General features: G+C 45.0%; 1 protein-coding gene across 1 annotated transcript in view; it reads left to right on the forward strand.

The window, feature by feature from the left end:
- LOC138582144 (zinc finger protein 34-like) overlaps positions 1-13996 on the forward strand; it is a 124802-nt gene extending 110806 nt beyond the window's left edge. The window contains exon 7 of the mRNA XM_069653168.1: positions 8448-13996. Within this exon, the coding sequence (XP_069509269.1) occupies positions 8448-9097 (650 nt within the window). The 3' untranslated portion in view covers positions 9098-13996. The remainder of the gene's footprint in view (positions 1-8447) is intronic.
- The last annotated feature ends 4615 nt before the right edge of the window (positions 13997-18611 follow it).

Genomic DNA, 18611 nt, shown 5'->3' on the forward strand with positions numbered 1-18611 from the left:
TGTCCTTCGACGGCTGGTGGCGGCCTTCACCAGGCTTCGGCCTTTGCAGTGGGTACAGCGGGGGGGGGTCCAACGCATTTACATTCTTCTTATATAATGCCTCTTTCCTCTTCCCTTTCTACTTGTTCTTGTCTAGCTGCCATTACATTTACACAAAATTATGGAAAGGACACATTTTGAATTCTGTCCTTCCTGCAATAAAAAATATCTCTGGAAAGATACACACCGGGTCGAACAGCACTGCAGATCCTGCAAGCTTTTTAAGCCTAAAAATGCTTAAAGACAGGCGCACTAAGCAGTGGGCAGCCTACGACATGCAGTCTGAATCCTACTCCCCCACTGGTGCTGCTGGGTCGGAAGCGGATGAGGTTGGCTGCTTCGGCTCCGTTTCTGGAGCCGTAGACTACAGGTGGAGTCAGTGGACTTCCGCGTGTCTGTCCCCAGCCCCACCAGGCAGGCCGAAAGCTATGCTACGAGGAGGTCCTCTGGTGAAAAAGACACACACACGTTCATTTACAGAAACAAATAATCCCAAGCCAGCCTTTGACGGGATCGTCGAAAGGGGCTTCCACCGCAACTACGCTTTTGTCGAAAGCTCAGCTGAAAGTGCTTGAATCTTTGCGTTCGAAGCCATCTGCGCTTTCGCACTCATGCTTGTCCAAACGACCATTGAAACATCTTTCTAAACATAAACATCAGGAAAAACACACTAATGCAACACCACCGGTACCTAGATCACCTGTTGCTACACAGGTGGCCTCCTCTAGTTATACCAAAGCTACTGACACATTATCCAAATCCCTGCATGGTAAAAGAACTGCAAATCCAGACGAAATTGTGTTTCCCCTTCATGAAGCCCCAAGCACAACACATGGACAAAGGAAAAATGTGTAAAGACAATGGACAGGGTGTCTGAGTTTGTAACCTTTGCAGAAAGCTATGCTATTGAACAGAAGACTCAATATTTAGATGAAGGTGAACCACCTCCCAAATCTCCCAGACTCCATCACTCTCCTGCGCATGGTGTTCTGAAGATGCTGCTAATATATTTCAGGACATCCAGGATGATCAAGGTGTTGGGTAAGATGTTCATATTAGTGATACATCTTCCTCACCTGTGTCAACCCCAGAACCTTTTTCTGGACTTGGTGATTATTTTTCCTTGTTCCTGGGTGAGTGGGAATCCTTTTCTCACTGACCTAGTAACATTTCTGTTACAATTGCAAGATAACTCTTATGGCTGGTGGCAGGGATTTATGACTTTTACTCAATATTACTCGCAGGCTGTCAAATTAGCTGCACAGGAGGGTCACCATTCTGCTAGAATGGTGGCTTCCTTCTTTTTTCGCCATTTGTAGTGTGCTTGTTGTTTCTTGGGTCCTCCTCACCTGTCCGGGGTGGGGAAGATCCTGGTTGAAGTTTTGACTTCGGCGGGAGCCTTTTGTGTTTCCCACTGAGGCTCTAGTGTGTCTGTGACAGCAGGAAGCGAGAGAGGAGCCCAGAACTCTGCAGCCCTTTCCTGCTGGGGAGCTGGCTGTCCAGATTGGACAGTCACCTGCCCCTTTCTGCAAACAGCAGGGAGAGTTTGCAGAAGTTGTGCTTGGGTTCCTGGATAAGTCCGATTCTGGAAGCTAAAGACAAGTCGACCACTGGAACAAAATTCAACAAAGGAAGATGAAGAAAAGACAGCTATAACTGATACCAGCGACCGGAAGAGCCTGCTGTGTTACGGTAGCCTGTGCTGACCTTTCCATTCAAGCGACCTGGGGGTCCCGAAAATGAGCACCTCTACCCAGTGGCTAGTGAGACTCACTAGTCTTGAGAAGTTCTGCAAAAGAAGCCATCCCTTGACGTGCTGCAACCTTCCATGGCTGAAAACCACCAATACCAGGGAACCTCAAGCCTGAGTACTGTGCAACATCTTCCAAAGTCAGATTCCTGCAGAAACTTTGGTGGACTCCTGCTGGACCTCTAGAGACACGATTCAAATCCCTGAAGTGCCCTCACCAGAGTGATGGACCGAGAGAGTGAAGAGAATCCGACCAGCGATATTCGTTCTTCATCAGGTATCTGTAAAAGGGCGCCAAAAAAAGCTGCACAAAGCCTTCATAAATCCTTTGTTGGAAGCCTTTTCTGTCGACTACTGCTGCAAGTTCCAATCCAGTGTCTGTTTCTTTCATCACCAGACCAAGATTCCAGGGACTGGGTCATGTGCTGCTACGTCGTGAAGGTATCCGTCCAGAAGCTCTTCTTTTCTGCTGAGGTACTGTGTTGGCTTGAGTAATACTTGCCTTAAGTCTTGTGCCGATCCCGTGTGGCTGAGTGGGTGATTTGTGTGTTTGAGAGTTCGCCCATGCCATTTGACGTGGCCTAACCCTGAAATGCATCTAGGGAGCCTTCTTTGAAGTCCTGAAATACTTTTTACGAACTCTGAATCTAGTTGATGAGATATCCTCTGGAACTCTGACTTTCCTGCATCTGAACCCTATCCTGACTTGCCTACTGCTGGCTGCTAGACCACTAGGGTCCCTCTTCTGCCTCTGCGATAACTCATGTCCTAGAATAGGGAAGGTTCATAAAAGATAAATCTTCTATCTTGAAACTATAAGAAACGTTGAACAGTACTTATTTGTAAATGTGTTTGTATGTAACTTTGATTCCCAAACACAATAAGTTACAAAGTGTCCTGAAGTTATTACTTACCTTTTGAGTTGCTTGTTGCCCCTCTGAAAAGTATATGTTATTACTTTGATATAGTGTTTCACTCTTTGCAAAGGTAATTGAGGTGGTACTGGTTCATCATTTCTGTGACTTACCTATGGGATTTACTCACCTTGAATAGCTGCTGCGCTTCTAAAAGTGTACCATTGGGTTTTGCTTCCCCTGATCTGCTTTAATGCATTTCTAAAATGGTCGAGTTCTACTTATCCTAGAGTTGCATACTGCCTCTGTGAAAAGTATGAGTCCTTACCTAGCTAGAACTGCTAATTGCCTTGCTTAAAAAGTAGTCGGTTAGAGTTCTTACTTGCCCTATATTTGTATTCCATACTTCTGAAAAGTATCATTGGTTTAATTGATGCTGAGATGGGGATCTGTAACCCGTCAATCGTGAATGTGTCATTTAGGCACACGTTTTCTGCCATTCAGGCTTGGATCGCTGAATAAGCGCTGTTAACGTTGCAGAAATCTTCCTCATAGCTACCTGACATGGGGAGGAGGGTTTGGGTGGCATCAATATAGTTTGTTTAGGATATGCCGATTTTTGTCCAGGAGGTCTAAGAGGGGCTTGGTTAATTTGTTGTAGAGGGCGGGGGGGGGATGCAGCAGCCTTGCGGGACTCCACAGGGTGTGGGTATTGGTGGAGCGCTGGCCAGATCAGAGAGGACTCTCATGGATCTTCCCTCCAGGAAAGAAGCTACCCACGATGTTGCTTCCAGCAAGAGGTTGGCCGCATCTGTATGTTGGTGGCATAGGGTATTGTGATTTACCAGGTCAAAGGCAGCAGAGGGGTCTAGTAGGAGGAGGAGTGATGATTTGCCCTCGTCTTTGAACACGTCTAGCTGTTTTTTTAAGTTGAGTGCTGTTTCTGTACCTTGGCCTGACCTGAAACCCGATTGGCGCACCCCAAGGATATGGTTGTCTTCTAGGCAGGATTGCATTTGTTGTATTCTGCCCTGTCTACAATTTTTAGTAGGGATGGTACTGTGGTAATGGGGTGGTAGTTTGGGATAGATGGGCCGAGTGTTGTTTTTTTTTTAGCAGTGGAAGGACCCAGGATTCTTTAAGGCTGGCTGAGACTCGATCACTAGTGAAGGAGGCGTTGATGAATTTGGTTAAGAAGGGTATTGAGGTTTCTGTGCAATCTTTAACGATGTTGGCTGGGCAGATGTCCCCTTTACACCTGGACAGCTTTAAGTTTTTGATAATGTTGGCTGTGTCTAGTTCCAAGATCTCTCTAAAGCGGAATTGAGGCCTCTTGCGAAATTTGGTTTGAGTAGAGAGGCGGGTTAGAGCTTTGGTCAGGTGTTGTTTCTTCTCAATTCTCTGCTGGAGAGTGCTGATTTTCCGGCGCAGGCCATCCTGGATCTTACAGCACCAGTACTCATCTTTGGAGGTCGTGGCAGGAGGGGATGAGGGTGATTATAGTTCCCAGAGGATTTTAAATAGTTCCTGGGAGTTTGAGTTAGCATCAGCTATTCTTTTGTTGTAAGAGTTTGCTTTGGTAGTAATGATAGCCTGCTTGTATTCTCTAACTATCCTGTTGAACGCAAATTTGGATGTGGCTGATGGGGATTTTTTCCAAATGGCTTCCGCCTGTCTTTTTTTACTGCGCAAAGCCTGAAGGTCTTCAGTGAACCAGGAGTTGATATGACTTGCTGGTTTAGCTTTCCTGAAGAGTAGCAGCGCTACCAAGTTTACCGCTTTCGTCAGGGTGCTGGTATAGATATCGACTAACACATCTGGGTCTTTGGATTTGAGAAGTTCTGGGCGTAGCGGGGTGAGGAGGGGGGATATGGTTTCTTTGGATATCTTCTGGGTGCTGCGTGATAAGGATTGGGGCATGGCTAGGCTGGGGGGGGTCTGTTGTTTCCGCTGGGGGAAGGTGAAGCTGATGATATGGTGGTCTCACCAGGGGCATAGGGCGTTAGCTGCAATAGTGATTTGGCTGTTTAAGTCGCTATCCAGTCAAGGGTTCTGTCTTTTATGTGCGTAGGGGTTATAACACAGTGTTTGAAACCTAAGTTTGATAGAGCGTTGGCCACGGCAGAAGCAGTTACGTCGGTGGGGTCATTGAGACTTAAGTCCCCCAGGAGTATGATCCTGGAGGTAGGTTTTATGTTCTTCCCCATCATGCGCATGAGGTCTGCCTCAAAGACTGAGTAGGGCACTGGGCGTCAATAGATAATATGAATGGTGGTGCAGTCGGAGTGGGAGGAGGTGAGCTTCACAGAGAGGGGCTTTCAGTTCCCATCCATAGGCCTATCGATAGGTCTGACATGGAAGGAGTCTCTGAAGATGAGTGTTACGCCTCCACCCCCTCATGTCCGGTCTGTCACATCTCCGTATAGTGAAATCTTCAGGGATTGCTATGGATAGGGCAGGGCCAGAGGCTTGGTTGAGCCAGGTTTCGGAAATGGCTAGCAGGTCTAGATTTTGGGCAGTGATTAATTCATTGATGTCTAGGGCGTGGTCAGGGATTGTTCCAACGTTGAGGAGGGCTCCCTTGAATGCGCGGAGAGGTGCGATAGAGTTGGGTGCAGGTGGAGTCTGGTCCTAGATTTGAGTGCTGGTGGAGTCGGGTCCATGTTTGTGGCTTGCAATTGTATGTCCAGGGTTCCGCTGGGTAGAGTAGTCTTGGGATCGGGCAAAGTGTCTCTGGCGAGGGGGGAGTGGGTGTTATTCTATGAGAGTGATTACTGGCTTCTGGTAGAGCTGACCCTGGGGGCGTGTTCGTAATCGATTGCAAATGGTGGGGGTGAGATCTGAGGCCCAGATGATGATTCCTTCTTTCCAGGCTAACTGGCAGGTGGGAAGGGCTGATTTTGACTGATCTGTAAGCTAGTCTGTTGTTCCTGGATGCTAGGAAGCTGGGTGTGGTAGCTTCTGTGTGGTGTGGGGGCATGAGGAGCGGTGGCAGTAAGGGAGTCTTCTTATTCTTCACTATGGCTGGTAAGTGCCTATGAGCTGATGGGCACAAAGCGTGGCCATGGGATGTTAGCGGAAATGGTTGCTGCCAGGCCGTTTCAGTGTGTCCCTACACCAGGAGGGTGTGCCACAATGGCTGGGTGGCTCTCAGTGATCGCTGCGTCTCTGAGGGGGAAGAGATCTGATACAGTATGGATCGTGATCCTCGAGACGGGTTTGTGGCTGTGGTGAGAGTAGAGATGCATGTGCTGCGGTTGGGCATCATGCAGAGGCTTTTCCAAGCTGTGGTTGCGTGAGGGGCTGTGGTGGCGTTGCGATGAGGGCCAACTGTTTGGCTTTGGGCTGTGAGAGAGCTCTAGGGAGTGTGGTGAGTCTGCCCTGTTGGAGGGAGGGGGTGTCGGCTGAGATTGCTGGAGGGAGGAAGGGGTTAGGGCATGGTAGCGGGTAGGGGCGAGAGCAGCGGATTACATGGCCGAGGATTACATGGCAACACTGGACATGAAAGATGCACAGGAAATTCCTAAGGTTCAAAATGGGAAAAACATTATGAATTCAAGGTACTTCCCTTCGGCATAGCTTCAGCAGCAAGAGTTTTTACCAGGGTTCTAGCGGTGGTGGCGGCCCACCTTCGCAGAACATCCATTTCAGTGTATCCTTATCTAGACGACTGGCTAATCACAGGAGAAACACCCCAAGCATGTCTACAAAATACAATCAACCAACTTTTCCAATTAGAGTTCTCAATCAATAAGACAAAATAAAATCTTGTTCCCAGCCAAGTAGAACAATTTCTTGGAGCCTTAATTAGGACAGAGAACGGTCTGGTCTTCCCCTTCTATGAGAGGGTCCAAAACATGCTATTCCAAATCCCACAATATGTAGCCGGTCGTCAGATAACCATATGCACGGCCATGCGCATGCTCAGATTGATGGCTTCCTGCATCTACCTAGTTCCTCACAGTGGCTCGCCAGACAGTAGTCTAAAGCAAGCAGTCAATGGCACAATCTAGTGGTTATCTTGCAAGCTCTAGTACTGTCTCTACGGTGGTGGTCAAAGAAAAACCTTCTAAAGGGGAAATCATTCACCACACCAGCAATAGTGGCCACTCTTACCACAGACGCTTCCCTATCAGGGTTGGGGCACATTATCTACATCATACAGCACACGGCGTGTGGACTCTGGTATTAGCAAGCAAGCACATCAACCTTTTACAGCATCTAGCAGTTCGCAAAGCCCTCAAAGCCTTCCAGAACTAATTGCAAGGAAAGACAGTTCTAGTCCTAACAGACGGCACTACAGCCATGTTTCATATAAACAAACTGGGTGGGATGCACTCTCCAGGTCTGTCCAAACTAGCCCAGAGCATATGGAATTAGGCACTAAAACACAGCATGTTCCTCCTGTCCCAACGTGTTCCAGGGGAACGGAATCTTCTAGCAGATGTGCTGAGCAGAAACATACAACTTCCCATAGAACACAAATGGCAGTTGCACGCAGATATTTTACACAGCGTTTTCACAGAATGGGGTCATCCATATATCGATCTCTTTGCAACACTGCAGAACATGCAATGCCCATACTTTGCCTCCAGGTACCGCCAGACAGGATCGAAGGGGAATGCCCTGTGGATGAAATGGTCAGGGAAAGTTGCTTACGCTTTTCCCCCAGACTCCTCTCCTCAACAGGATATTCCACAAGATGCACCAAGAACATGTTAATCGTATTCTAATAGCTCCAATGTGGGCCCAGCAAACATGGTTCTCACACATAATGAAAATGTCTTTGCCGTCCAGTCAAACTTCCATGTTCGTTCAATATGCTGTCCCAGAATCCAGGATCAAGACTGCATCCATGTAAACAAACACTGAATTTAGCAGCTTTTCTAAATCTGCCTCAAAGATGTATGGATATTCTTAATGAAACACATAAACCTAATACCAGACACTGTTATTTTAACAAATGGAAGCGATTTGTCATTTGGTGTAGATCACATAGCATCAATCCTACTGACTGCACACTTTCTCACATTGCTCTGTATCTTCTTTACCCATTAGACTCTGGGTTAGTCTTTAATTCACTAAGAGTGCAAATGGCTGCTCTTTCTGCTTACACCACCTCTTGGTGGAAAATCCCTGTCATCATAGCCTTTATGGAAGGCGTCAAAAGATTACACCCTCCAATTTCAAATCCAACTCCTGTATGGGACTTGAATGTGGACCTTACTAAACTTTTGGGCCCTCCTGTTGAGCCAATGCATAAAGACAGTCTTAGGTGTCTCACTTATAAGACTGCTTTTCTCATGGCCCTAACATCTATAAGGATGGTAAGTGAACTGCAGGCTCTCTCCGTTCTAGACCCAGTTGTCACCATTCATAAGCACAAGGTGGTTTTGCACACAAATGCATGCTTCTCTCGTAAATTCATCTCAAAGTTTCATGTCAACCAGTCTATAGAACTTTCAGCTTTCTTCCAAAACCCTACAAATTAAGCAGCGAGAATCCTCCATACATTAGATGTCAGGAGAACTATGATGTATTGTCTCAATAAGTCAAACCCACTACGGAAAGCAGACCAATTATTTTTTTTCCATAGCCACTGGGAGAGAAGTGTTGTTTTATTATTTTCACTTGCAGTTTGTGTATGGAAGAATGGTGTGTGTTTGAAGTACAAGGTTCTTTCTGTTTGTCTACTAGTGTGTTAGTGATAATATTGCTTATCATTTTAAGAGTTTAGAGGAAAGTATTGTGTTTTATGGACTTTTGAACAGAAATCTAATGACCCACTGTCTTTGATCCAACAGGTGACGGAAGCAAGAACAGACGAAGGAAAATACAAAGATCTATTAAATGTTCTGAAAAAACAGCCCCTTGTAAAGCTTTTTCAGAAAAAACTATGAGCAAGCCCTTCCAGAGCACACATCAAGAAAACAACTCCATGAGCCAGGTGTTTCCCGAAGGATACACTGAGCTCAGTGGTGAGACCAGGGTTGAATATGATTCAGTATTCACAAATACGGTACGTTTCAGTTTAGATCATGCAAGCCCCAACATAGAGAGAACACATACCTTTGGTGAATCTGAGAGCAATTTGAAGAGATCCCAGCTTTTGAAAAGTCTTCCAAGCACACAACAACGTCAACGTGTTAAAAGCATTCTTAAGGGTGACCACACTAGACGTACGAGAACGCCTTCAAGAGCGCGGCAGTATCCATGCATGGAATGTGAGAAAAGCTTCTTTGAAAAGAGTCATCTTATCACTCACCGTAGAACACATTCAGGTGAAAAACCATACGCGTGTACTTTTTGTTACAAAAGATTCAATCGAAAAGATAACTTGAACGTGCATGTAAGAATACATACTGGAGAGACCCCATATAAATGTAGAAAATGTGAGAAAAACTTCCGGCGGAAGAGTGAACTTGTGGATCATCAGAGCAAACATCCTCACTGAACATTAATAAAAAGGAGTGAATTAAGAAGCTGGACCAAAAGAAAAAGAAAACGGCTCCAGAAGGTACCTGAAGGCAAGGGAAACTGTAGCAAACAGCTTTGATCCAGAATTGCCTCATTGGTGAATATTCATTGAAAAACTAATCATTAGTTCAGATGTTTGACATGGCACCCCAGAAAGTACATTGCACCCCGAATTTGTGACTGAATGTACCGATTAAAAAAAAAAAAAGACCACTAACTAGGAGCGTTCTGGAATACGGTTCTATGGAAAGGTTACCTCCTCGTTTGTTGGAGAACCAATGACTTGCAGGACTTTGCCTAGAGAAATAACACATTGGAAGGAAAGGCTTTGTCATCTCAGAATACATGGCACTCTTTCAAAACCAGAAACAAGCTAGGGCCACATTCCTAACAAACCTGCATTACAGTGACATTCTCACCATGTCGGATAATCCAATACGAAGGTCGCACAAATGATGTTGAAAATGCTGCTTCATTTTTGGCCCGCCATCTTAAGTCATGAGGACATTACCATAGACATGTGCCTTAGCACTATAATGGAGGCCGATTTCAGGCACTAAAGCTGAAGCAGGCCTTCCCTGCCTTTGTCCCATTTTCTCAACCTAAGAAGATTAACTGATGTTGCCTGGTTAACATTACTGAGCGTTCATTATTTTATTTTCTCTCATGAAGTTTTCTTTTCGCCTACCAGTTTATCAGGGTTTTATTCAGCGTAAATGTGTGGTCTGCACCACTTTTTATGCTTCCTGAAGAATGTTGTTGAAGACTGTTCATTGGAGATAGGTTTTGTCGGGAGGAGGGGCACAGATGTTTGTGTGCAACACCCGGTAGCCACTTTGCTTTTGTATCGCAGTCTGGACCACGCACTCCCAATTTATAGTTGCCATATTTTCCTTTAAAAATAGCTTTTCGAGCACCTTTTTAACCACAAGTGTCACCTCTGTGGATGCAGAATGCCATTGATTGCAGTTACAGAACATTGTCTGCAGACCTCCAAGCAGGGATCTTAGTTCCTTGCTCTAGAATTCGGTTGCTTCTGTGACCTCTTTTCCTAGGGCATGACTGTTGTGCAAATGATGATCTCTTGTTCTCCAGACAGAGCTGGCCCCTTGGGATCTCTATTGGCAGTTTTCCCATTTTCATCTGAGATATTTGGGGAACGCTGCTTGGTTTTGGAGTCTATCTCTGGGTGCTATCCAGAGGTACCTGCATACCTTGATGCACACTTTGCAGGTGCTGTTTCCGTAGTGCAGCAGCAGATTTCTACATTCACGCCGCACTGCCAAACACTCACCAGGTGTATCTGCGGTTACTGGCAGGACCCTGCTGGAATACCCCATGATGTGATGTGTACCAGCATGGTCTTTAACACCAGTAGTGTGCCTTAGACATCAAGATAGTGTAGTTGTGAATGATGCCATCTATTTGGCTATAATTACACCAAAGGGACCCTGGATTCTCACATATTCCCGGAGGGCCAGAGATTTTTGATCAGGGAGGTAATTAGCAGCATCATCTCTGGGCCATCAAGAGCTTATTTCAGTTACTGTTAAGGAGGGTTCCTGCCTGAGTCAATTCAGGAACAGGTGGGCGACCCAAGCTTCCTTCAGACACTCACTATTCAGAACCTCTGGCAGGACCCTCCAAAAGAATTGGAGAAAGAGGAGTGTCCATCCATTTTGGGGTATCTGAGACTGTAGTCCTCCAGTTTGATTCCAGACTCCTTTTGCAAGATCTAGCTCACAGAGACCAGTATAGACTTTAGTTTACACATCCCCAATGCCCATCAAGCCAGTTTTGGAACATTCACGAGCACTCAGAATACTGTTCCACATCTAGGGACAGCCACAGTACTGACTCTGTAGTTACCCACTAGGCCATGATAAACAGTAGCCCTGGCACGGTCTTGTTTTGCACACCCACTGGTATTACCCACATTGCGCTACCAATACGTCAACAACCATATGTAGATTTGCCACATACCTTCATGACAGCCATACAGAAATGCTTGATGGATAACAGTTTTCCACGGAACACCTTACCAGAATAAGGATAGGACCCTTCCAATTTAGGTCTCCGTAGCCCACCTTTTTTATTTCAAATTTTAGCTCCATCAAACTGCACTCTCACATTGTGACTGGACCATTGCCCGGAAAATAATTCATGTCAGCAAAACGTATCTGTACAGAGTCATGACGCTGCTCTGTTTCTATACATAATTATTTATTTATTTATTTGCATTTGAGCTTCCTAAAGCTGACATGACAGCATTTATATTAAAAGAACCCCTTGGAACAGTTGACCCAACATTGAGGCATCTAAGGGTTACCTGTAGTTCATTTATATTCTTACCATTTGCTACAGATCAGGACCACCGACATTATGTTAGCTTTCATGTACACTTAATGCCTTTAAATGCACAACCTAAGACAATACCATAATTTGTGCATGTATGCCCAACAAACCTCTATTAGATCTACAGCATGTTTACCATAGGTTAGCGGCTCTAGGGTCTCAACTGTAAGCTCTGGGGTTACAACATCACAGACCTGATCATTTCTACCATGTTCTTCTATGTTACCTATCATTAATAAGCTGTACAACACATGGTTTATTTACGTGGAGCTCTTTAAACACATGTTCAGCAATCTGGCATGCTTGGAACTCAATGGTTTTATCAGCACACCACTGTAGACATTTTGTGAACAGGCAGTCTGTAGCTACCCCAGCAAAAAGAGTGTGTTCGCCACAATCTTGTATCTGCAGTTTTTTGCATTTTGCAGGTTGAGGCCTTTCTGAACGGTATTGTTCCTGTGGCAAGGGACTCCCTAGCACTTGACCTGTTTTTGTTTTTCTAATGTTATCTTGTAAGTAAATAATCTTGATTGCTAATACAGGCAAAGCAACAAACATTATCACATAGACTGTTAAGTCATATTTAGGAGGACACACCCGTCTTTAGATCAATGATAAGACCATGGTGAGAATCCAGCAAATGAATGTATCTGTGTTCATCAAGCGAACATTCTCAAACAGAACAGGTCCCACCCAGGTAAATATGTTGACATTCCAAAAGCAGGAATAGAAATGTAGGTAAAGTGAGGATCGTCATCTATGCATAGTTTACACTACTGATGTGGCTGTCCAATCTTTTTAAACAGCTACGGAAGAGAGGAGTTTCAGACAACCAAACGCAGTGTCTACAGGACAATTGTCTGAATGTAATTCATATTAAAAGGATAAGGAAATTAACATTCAGAATGTTTGCCCAGTTGTTTGCTCGACCCACAATTTATTTTTTGTTTCAAACAACAAATAGGACTATCACAGTTACTGAGCACCTCAAGTTCACGAATTTTGGAAACCTTCTGAGTAAAAGCACCTCAGATCCTATGGGATAGCCATATCCCAATTAGGTAAAGTGCACAATATGCACATTGAATTATATAGCTTTTTCCAAAAACTACTCCCCACATGACTAGCATGCGCAATCAACTGGCCCTTGGTGCAAGCTGGGAGCATGGAGTTTGCCAAGATCATCATGAAGGCTGACCTACATGGAACAAGGAAACAGACATAGGAACCTAGATTAAAGTCTAATAATAAAGGAAAGCAATCCTATATGTGAAAGAAATATCCTGAGAAAAGGAAATCAATACATTAAGAGACAAATCCAGAAAGCTAGTTCTCTGTACGTTGTTACTAGCCCTGCAGCCCTCATTTCAGATTTGCAGTTTGACATATTCTCTACATTTCACCATTAAGTAAGAACTATCCTTTCCCAACTTCACTCTACCCCATCTCCATAAGCATTCATCCTTCTGAAGTTAAATAAGAATAAATTCACCCATTTATTTCCTATTTTTCAGATTCTCGTTCATAAATTGTTCAGAGAACGAGTAGTTGTTGACTACCTCATGAAAGGAATTTTACTTACTTATTAAAAACACCCACCATTTTACACATAATAAGTCAAAGGAACTGGCCTCTTTGCAAACTGTCAATAATTGTAAAGAACATTGACAAATTGGTCACCCCGCACCTCTAAGACCATTTTGAAAACTGGCAGATACTGGCACCAATGTATTCTGAATTTAGGTCTAACCACGGTTCTGAGACAACCCTCCTGGGCATTTTCGAGGATCATGTTGAGGATAGCCAATAAGGGGTGGTATAGAGCAGTGCCAGCCCTGGACGACTTTCCCTTCGGCTGTGACGCAGTTGATAACCAGATTCTCTTTTCAGAGGCAACTTCTGATGCACCACAGATGACTCGCTGCTAATGGTTCACAGCCTTTTTGAGTTCTATGTTCCAAAATAAATCTAGGGTCATTTTAAGTCACGTATGCATCCTAGAACGTAGAGTTCCATAAGGATCTTTCACTTTCTCTGGCTATTGTAGATCTAACTCCTCTGCACTGCCTGTCCCCCTGGAGCAATTTCCAACTATGTTACCAATCATACACGGATGACCCACAGATTTATCTGGGCATTAGTGCATAATGTGCCACTTTGTGCACTTTGGTTTAGAACTTTCATTGGATTAAAGAGTGGGTGGACCATAGCTTCATGCAATTATATGCCAAGAGATCTGAACTACATCTCTGTCTATGGGGATGGACAGACTTCACTCCTCTCGTGTGATCTGGGCAAAGATCTCTACTGCTGGCAAATCAATGATTTGGTAAGGAATGTAACCTGGGCTTTTCGAAAGGCCTGTGTGCCAGCATATATTGCCTCCAATTAGGTGAGCAATGGAACCTGCTTAGGAGATGCAGGACCTGTATTGTGTTTACAACCGTTAACTTAATAAGGATTTACAGAATACAGTATTACAAATGTTATGTTTCTTTGTTATAAAGCAAAACAGACTTTATTTCTTTGCATTGCGTTGTTTTTTTGATGTGTGTAATTCACACCCCAATCTACTTTATTAGGCATTTTATGTAATGTTACTTTTAGAAGCATTTTAAATGCATGTTTCAGTGACATTTTACTGGTGTGTAGTCCTCGTAAAATTAAATGGGCATTGAATGAGAATGTTTTATTTTCTAAGGCGTTTATGTAGTGCAAATCTCTAGCGAACCTGTACCTCAATACACGTGCCAACCACTGAGAACCAAACGGCGTGACAATTGAGTGAACCCTCAAAATAGGAGAGTATTATGGAGAAGATGGCGGGGGAGAGAGGAGGAATAATCTGGTGCTGAGGCAAAATCCGAGCCAATTTCTCATCTTCCGTCCGAAACAGCCATCCATGTCAGTGGCCGGAGGCAACGTATAAGGTGGAAGTTGCTAGGAAGTTGGGTAAAACAGCAAATCTATCTAGAATACTGAAGCATCCATCATGGCGCTTTGCCAGTCTCTGTACAGAGATTTGCATAACAATGATACGGTTATGCCAGTTTATAGCACAATATATTGTTTTTCCTTTTTGCAAAAATCCTCTATTGACTGCAGTGAAGTCCCCCAGCAACTCTGCCTTCTGTCTGGATCTGGACTGATTTTTGGGGTGAGTGAGGCCCCTTTGCCCCACTTGCCTGTTTTGCTTATTTAATTCGGTGCACCCGGTCAGTCCTTGTGGCTACCAATGGGAATATGTAGGGAATACTTCTCCCTTTTGTTTTTCTCCTTTATTATTACATTGGGGGCAGCACAAGCCACGTGGAGCCATACTTAAATCAAAATAGAATGGGCACAACGTTTCCCTGTATCAACGAGGAAACGTTGTGCCCATTCTATTTTGATTTAAGTAACATCCTGGTTACGTTTGTGATGTGCACTGAATAGGCTGGCTGCAGTGACCCTTTTTTTTAACTTGTTCCTGGTGCACATCTGTTTACAGTTATGTTTTACCACAATAGTTCCTTTTCAAGTATAATATACTCAAACCTACTGTTCCCTGTGGTAGAATCCATGTTCTTTGTGCCATCTTCTTTGTTGGCCATCTTCTTTCCCCTGCAGGTCAAATATTGCCAGATAAGTTCATGCACATTTGCTGTAGTCTGTTTCTGGACTGCTGGTCAGTGCTTTGTGTGTGTCAATTGTGTGAAACTGGGTATTGAGGCTGTCTGGTCCCAATACATATTACAGTCTGGGTATGTCCTGTTACTGGGCAGAATGTGGTGTTGTAGGCTGTTCCTGATTGCACATACTCCCCCCTGTTTGAATGTTGCAGGGCCCTTCCATGAGTGGGTTAGGGCAGCAACCAGCCCACATAAAGGAGAGGAAGTAGAGCCATACCACAAGATCATAGCATATTTAAGTTTGCAACAAAAAAAAACGGAAATCTGCTGCTGTGACCGGCATTGGGCAAGTCAACCACCTTTTTTCAGTTCCAGGCCTTTAACATCGACTGGGACGACCTGAACCAGGTGCCTACACCGTCTCCACTGGTGGGACCATCCAGTCTGCAGCCCTACTCTGTATCCTTTCTGTTCCCAGGTTGGAGTTATCGGTGGGTGGTCTTTTGGCCTGCCCTGAACTGGCACTTGCCTAAAGCTTTGCATAGGCCCCTTCCTGCTTTGGCGCTGGTAATGTTGCTAGCATACTCTGATCTCTGCTGGGACCTCACGAACCTGCCGCTGCCATCTCTCACCACGATGAAGGGCCTGCTGGAACCTGAAGTCTGACTGTGTTGCTCCCAAGGGCCTTACGGCCCTGTCCTGGGTCACACCAATGCCGATGCCCATCTGCTGCTTCAGAAGGGTCCTCCAATGCTGCTGTAGCCGAGTTGTATCATCTTTAATCTGCCCTGAGGTCTGCGTCTGACCCTGACCATAGCATTGCTGGAATCCTTGAACCTGCATTCTGTGAATCTCCTACAAACAAGCCTGTTGTGAGCCTCATTGTCCCCATCGATTTCCTGTCCCATGGTGTCTGTGGTGTTGCAAGTTGGAGCCTGTTGGTTAAATTGGCTTACATCTCTTTATGCGCCCCTATCTCCTTTAACTTGAATTGGAGTAAAGCCCTTACTTTAAAATTAGCTACCTTACAGACCCGATGTCGGTGGTGCCCGAGTCAGGAGATCATTTTTGTTCATCTCTAGGGGCTGTGGACTAGTAGTATGCTCCCTCCATAGCTGCAGGACTAACTTGGACTTTGCTACAATGACTGTATATGTTGAGCTGTCATGAGACTAGCAGTGTCAAGACCATAAGAGGGAGACCATCGACACCCTCTCCTGAACCACAGAAGCCAAATGGGATGGGGACCCCCCACCCCACACCTGGGTTGGCACGGGTCCCTGATGTTAGAGGTACAGGTAACCACGTGGCAGCCAATGGGGGGCAGAGGGATTAGGGAGAGGTTGTGGATTGATTGATATTTTATTTTTATTGCGCTCGTACACAAGTGTTTCAGAGCGCGACAAGGCAAGGGAGGGGAACAGGGGATAACAAAACAGCGATCTTACTAGGCCCAGTGACATTGAGAATGCGCAAATGCATGGGAGAGGGGGAGGGGAAAAGTGCATGGAAGGGGGGAGAGGTTTAAAGTGCGAAGCAGAGGAGAAACAGATAAATAACAATAAATTAATAATAAAGGCAACAAACAGTGGTAATGCAGCCAGCAATTTGCAAGTGCTAGGTTTAAGGCAGCAGCATGGTAGGTCTGATAAGTGCAGGAAGAAAAAGGGGGGCTGTATGGGTACAGATACAGACCCCAGTGCAAGGGGTGGCCCGGAGGCAGTGCGGTAGGGTGGCAGGATGAGCAGGTACCTGGGCCCAAAAGACAGAGGGTGGCCAGGTGCACGGTGCCAAGAGAGAACAGATCAGCAGGGGAGCGAAGGCAGAAGAAAAGAGGAAGGTCTTGAGGTGCTTCCGGAACCGGAGATGGTTTTAGATCAAGTTTTAGAGTGGCAGGGAGGCTGTTCCAGAGGGAGGCCCCAGCCAAAGACAGAGATCTACCCCTAGCTCGTTTCTTAGAAAAACGACCGACCCTGAGTGAGGTGGAGGTAGAGGAGCGAAGAGCTCGAGAGGGGAGGCATTTGCGGAGGGATAGCTGAAGGTATTTTGGACCCAGGCCCCAGAAAGCCTTATGGACAATGCAGAGGGTTTTGAATTTAATCCTTGCATCCACTGGGAGCCAGTGGAGAGATTTCAGAGCTGGACAGAAACGATCCCAGGGCTTGAGGCCAAGGACAAGTCTCGCAGTCCTGTTCTGGATTAGTTGCAGAGGGCGGAGAGTAGAGGCAGGAAGGATAGGAAGTGGGAGTTAAGAAAACCGGAAAGAGGGATAGGGTAACAAGATTGGATGGGTAGGGGGAGGTTAAGAAAAAGAGCACCGTAATAACATGTAATACATATCCCTGTAACTTGACCTCACCTATTTGTTGCCTAAACTGCATGAAGCATGAACTGGTGCAAGCACTCTCCTCTGAACCTGCTCTTGGAATCCTAAACATGTAGTCAAAGATTAACATTCATTCACCCTCCCACTTGAACAACCAACCAAAGCTGGACTAGTAACCCAAACATGATAAGCACATGATGATGAACTGAACCAACATGAAATGGAATAATTGTAGTTGGACTCCTTTAAGGAGGGTAGGCGACACTTTTGTTAATATAAGGTTGAATAGTTTTAAGAGTTCCTGGTATTGTTAGTCGCATCCCATCTGAGTTGGCTGGTAGGAGGTCTATAAAGCCACCTCGGAAGTGACACAAAGTTTATACATACTCGGAGATCAAGGAAAGCGCCTTGTTTTTGAGTGCCATATTTTATTTTAATTTTTCTGCCCCTAGTGATGCCCACGTGTTTCGGCTACTGAAAGCCTTTTTCAAATCAGGGATTCACAGCATAGTATCATTTAAAGTCCTTATTCGTTAGTTTCTGTTCCTTATTTTTCAGGGTCCAATCCCTTTCATAAAAGCCCTCTGGCGTTGCTCAACAACGCGAACGCGTGAGACGCCGTACTCTCCCCGCTCCATCGAAACGTGTGTCAATAACAATCAAAGTCAGCCCAATGGTGGATCTCTTCAAAGCTCTGGTTAAACTTCACGTTAAACTTTGCTTGCATTCCAAAGACAGAGCTTCTTGCCCCGATCACCCCAACCTCGCCCCACCATTCCGTCCATTACAACCTAACAATGTACTTTTTTTACATTTGTACAATAATCCTCTTTAATTTGTCATTTGTTAATGTTACTTTTGTACATCATTTCTTCTTTTTTTTCTGACCCTGGTCTATGTCCCACTTTGTTCACACCATCATCATCTTTGTATAGGCACCCTTCCGGGTGTTATAGTGACATTGTAAGTAATTACTGATCAAAATTAACACAAATGGTTAAAGGAAAAAAGATGAAAATATTGAAAACAAGGTAGATCTAATGTGACATATAGTTGCTGACTTGTCTGCTATCATTCTGACGTGGCAAAGTACTGTGGGGTGTGAGATAGGAAAATAATGTCGTATTTTAAAAGTGACCAATAGTTTGGAAACACATGTGTACTACGTATACATGGTGTACTGTGTGTGTAAAGCTAAT

The sequence above is a fragment of the Ambystoma mexicanum genome, chromosome 3q (genome assembly GCF_040938575.1).
Source record: "Ambystoma mexicanum isolate Mex_15411 chromosome 3q, UKY_AmexF1_1, whole genome shotgun sequence".
Classification (NCBI taxonomy): Eukaryota; Metazoa; Chordata; class Amphibia; order Caudata; family Ambystomatidae; genus Ambystoma; species Ambystoma mexicanum.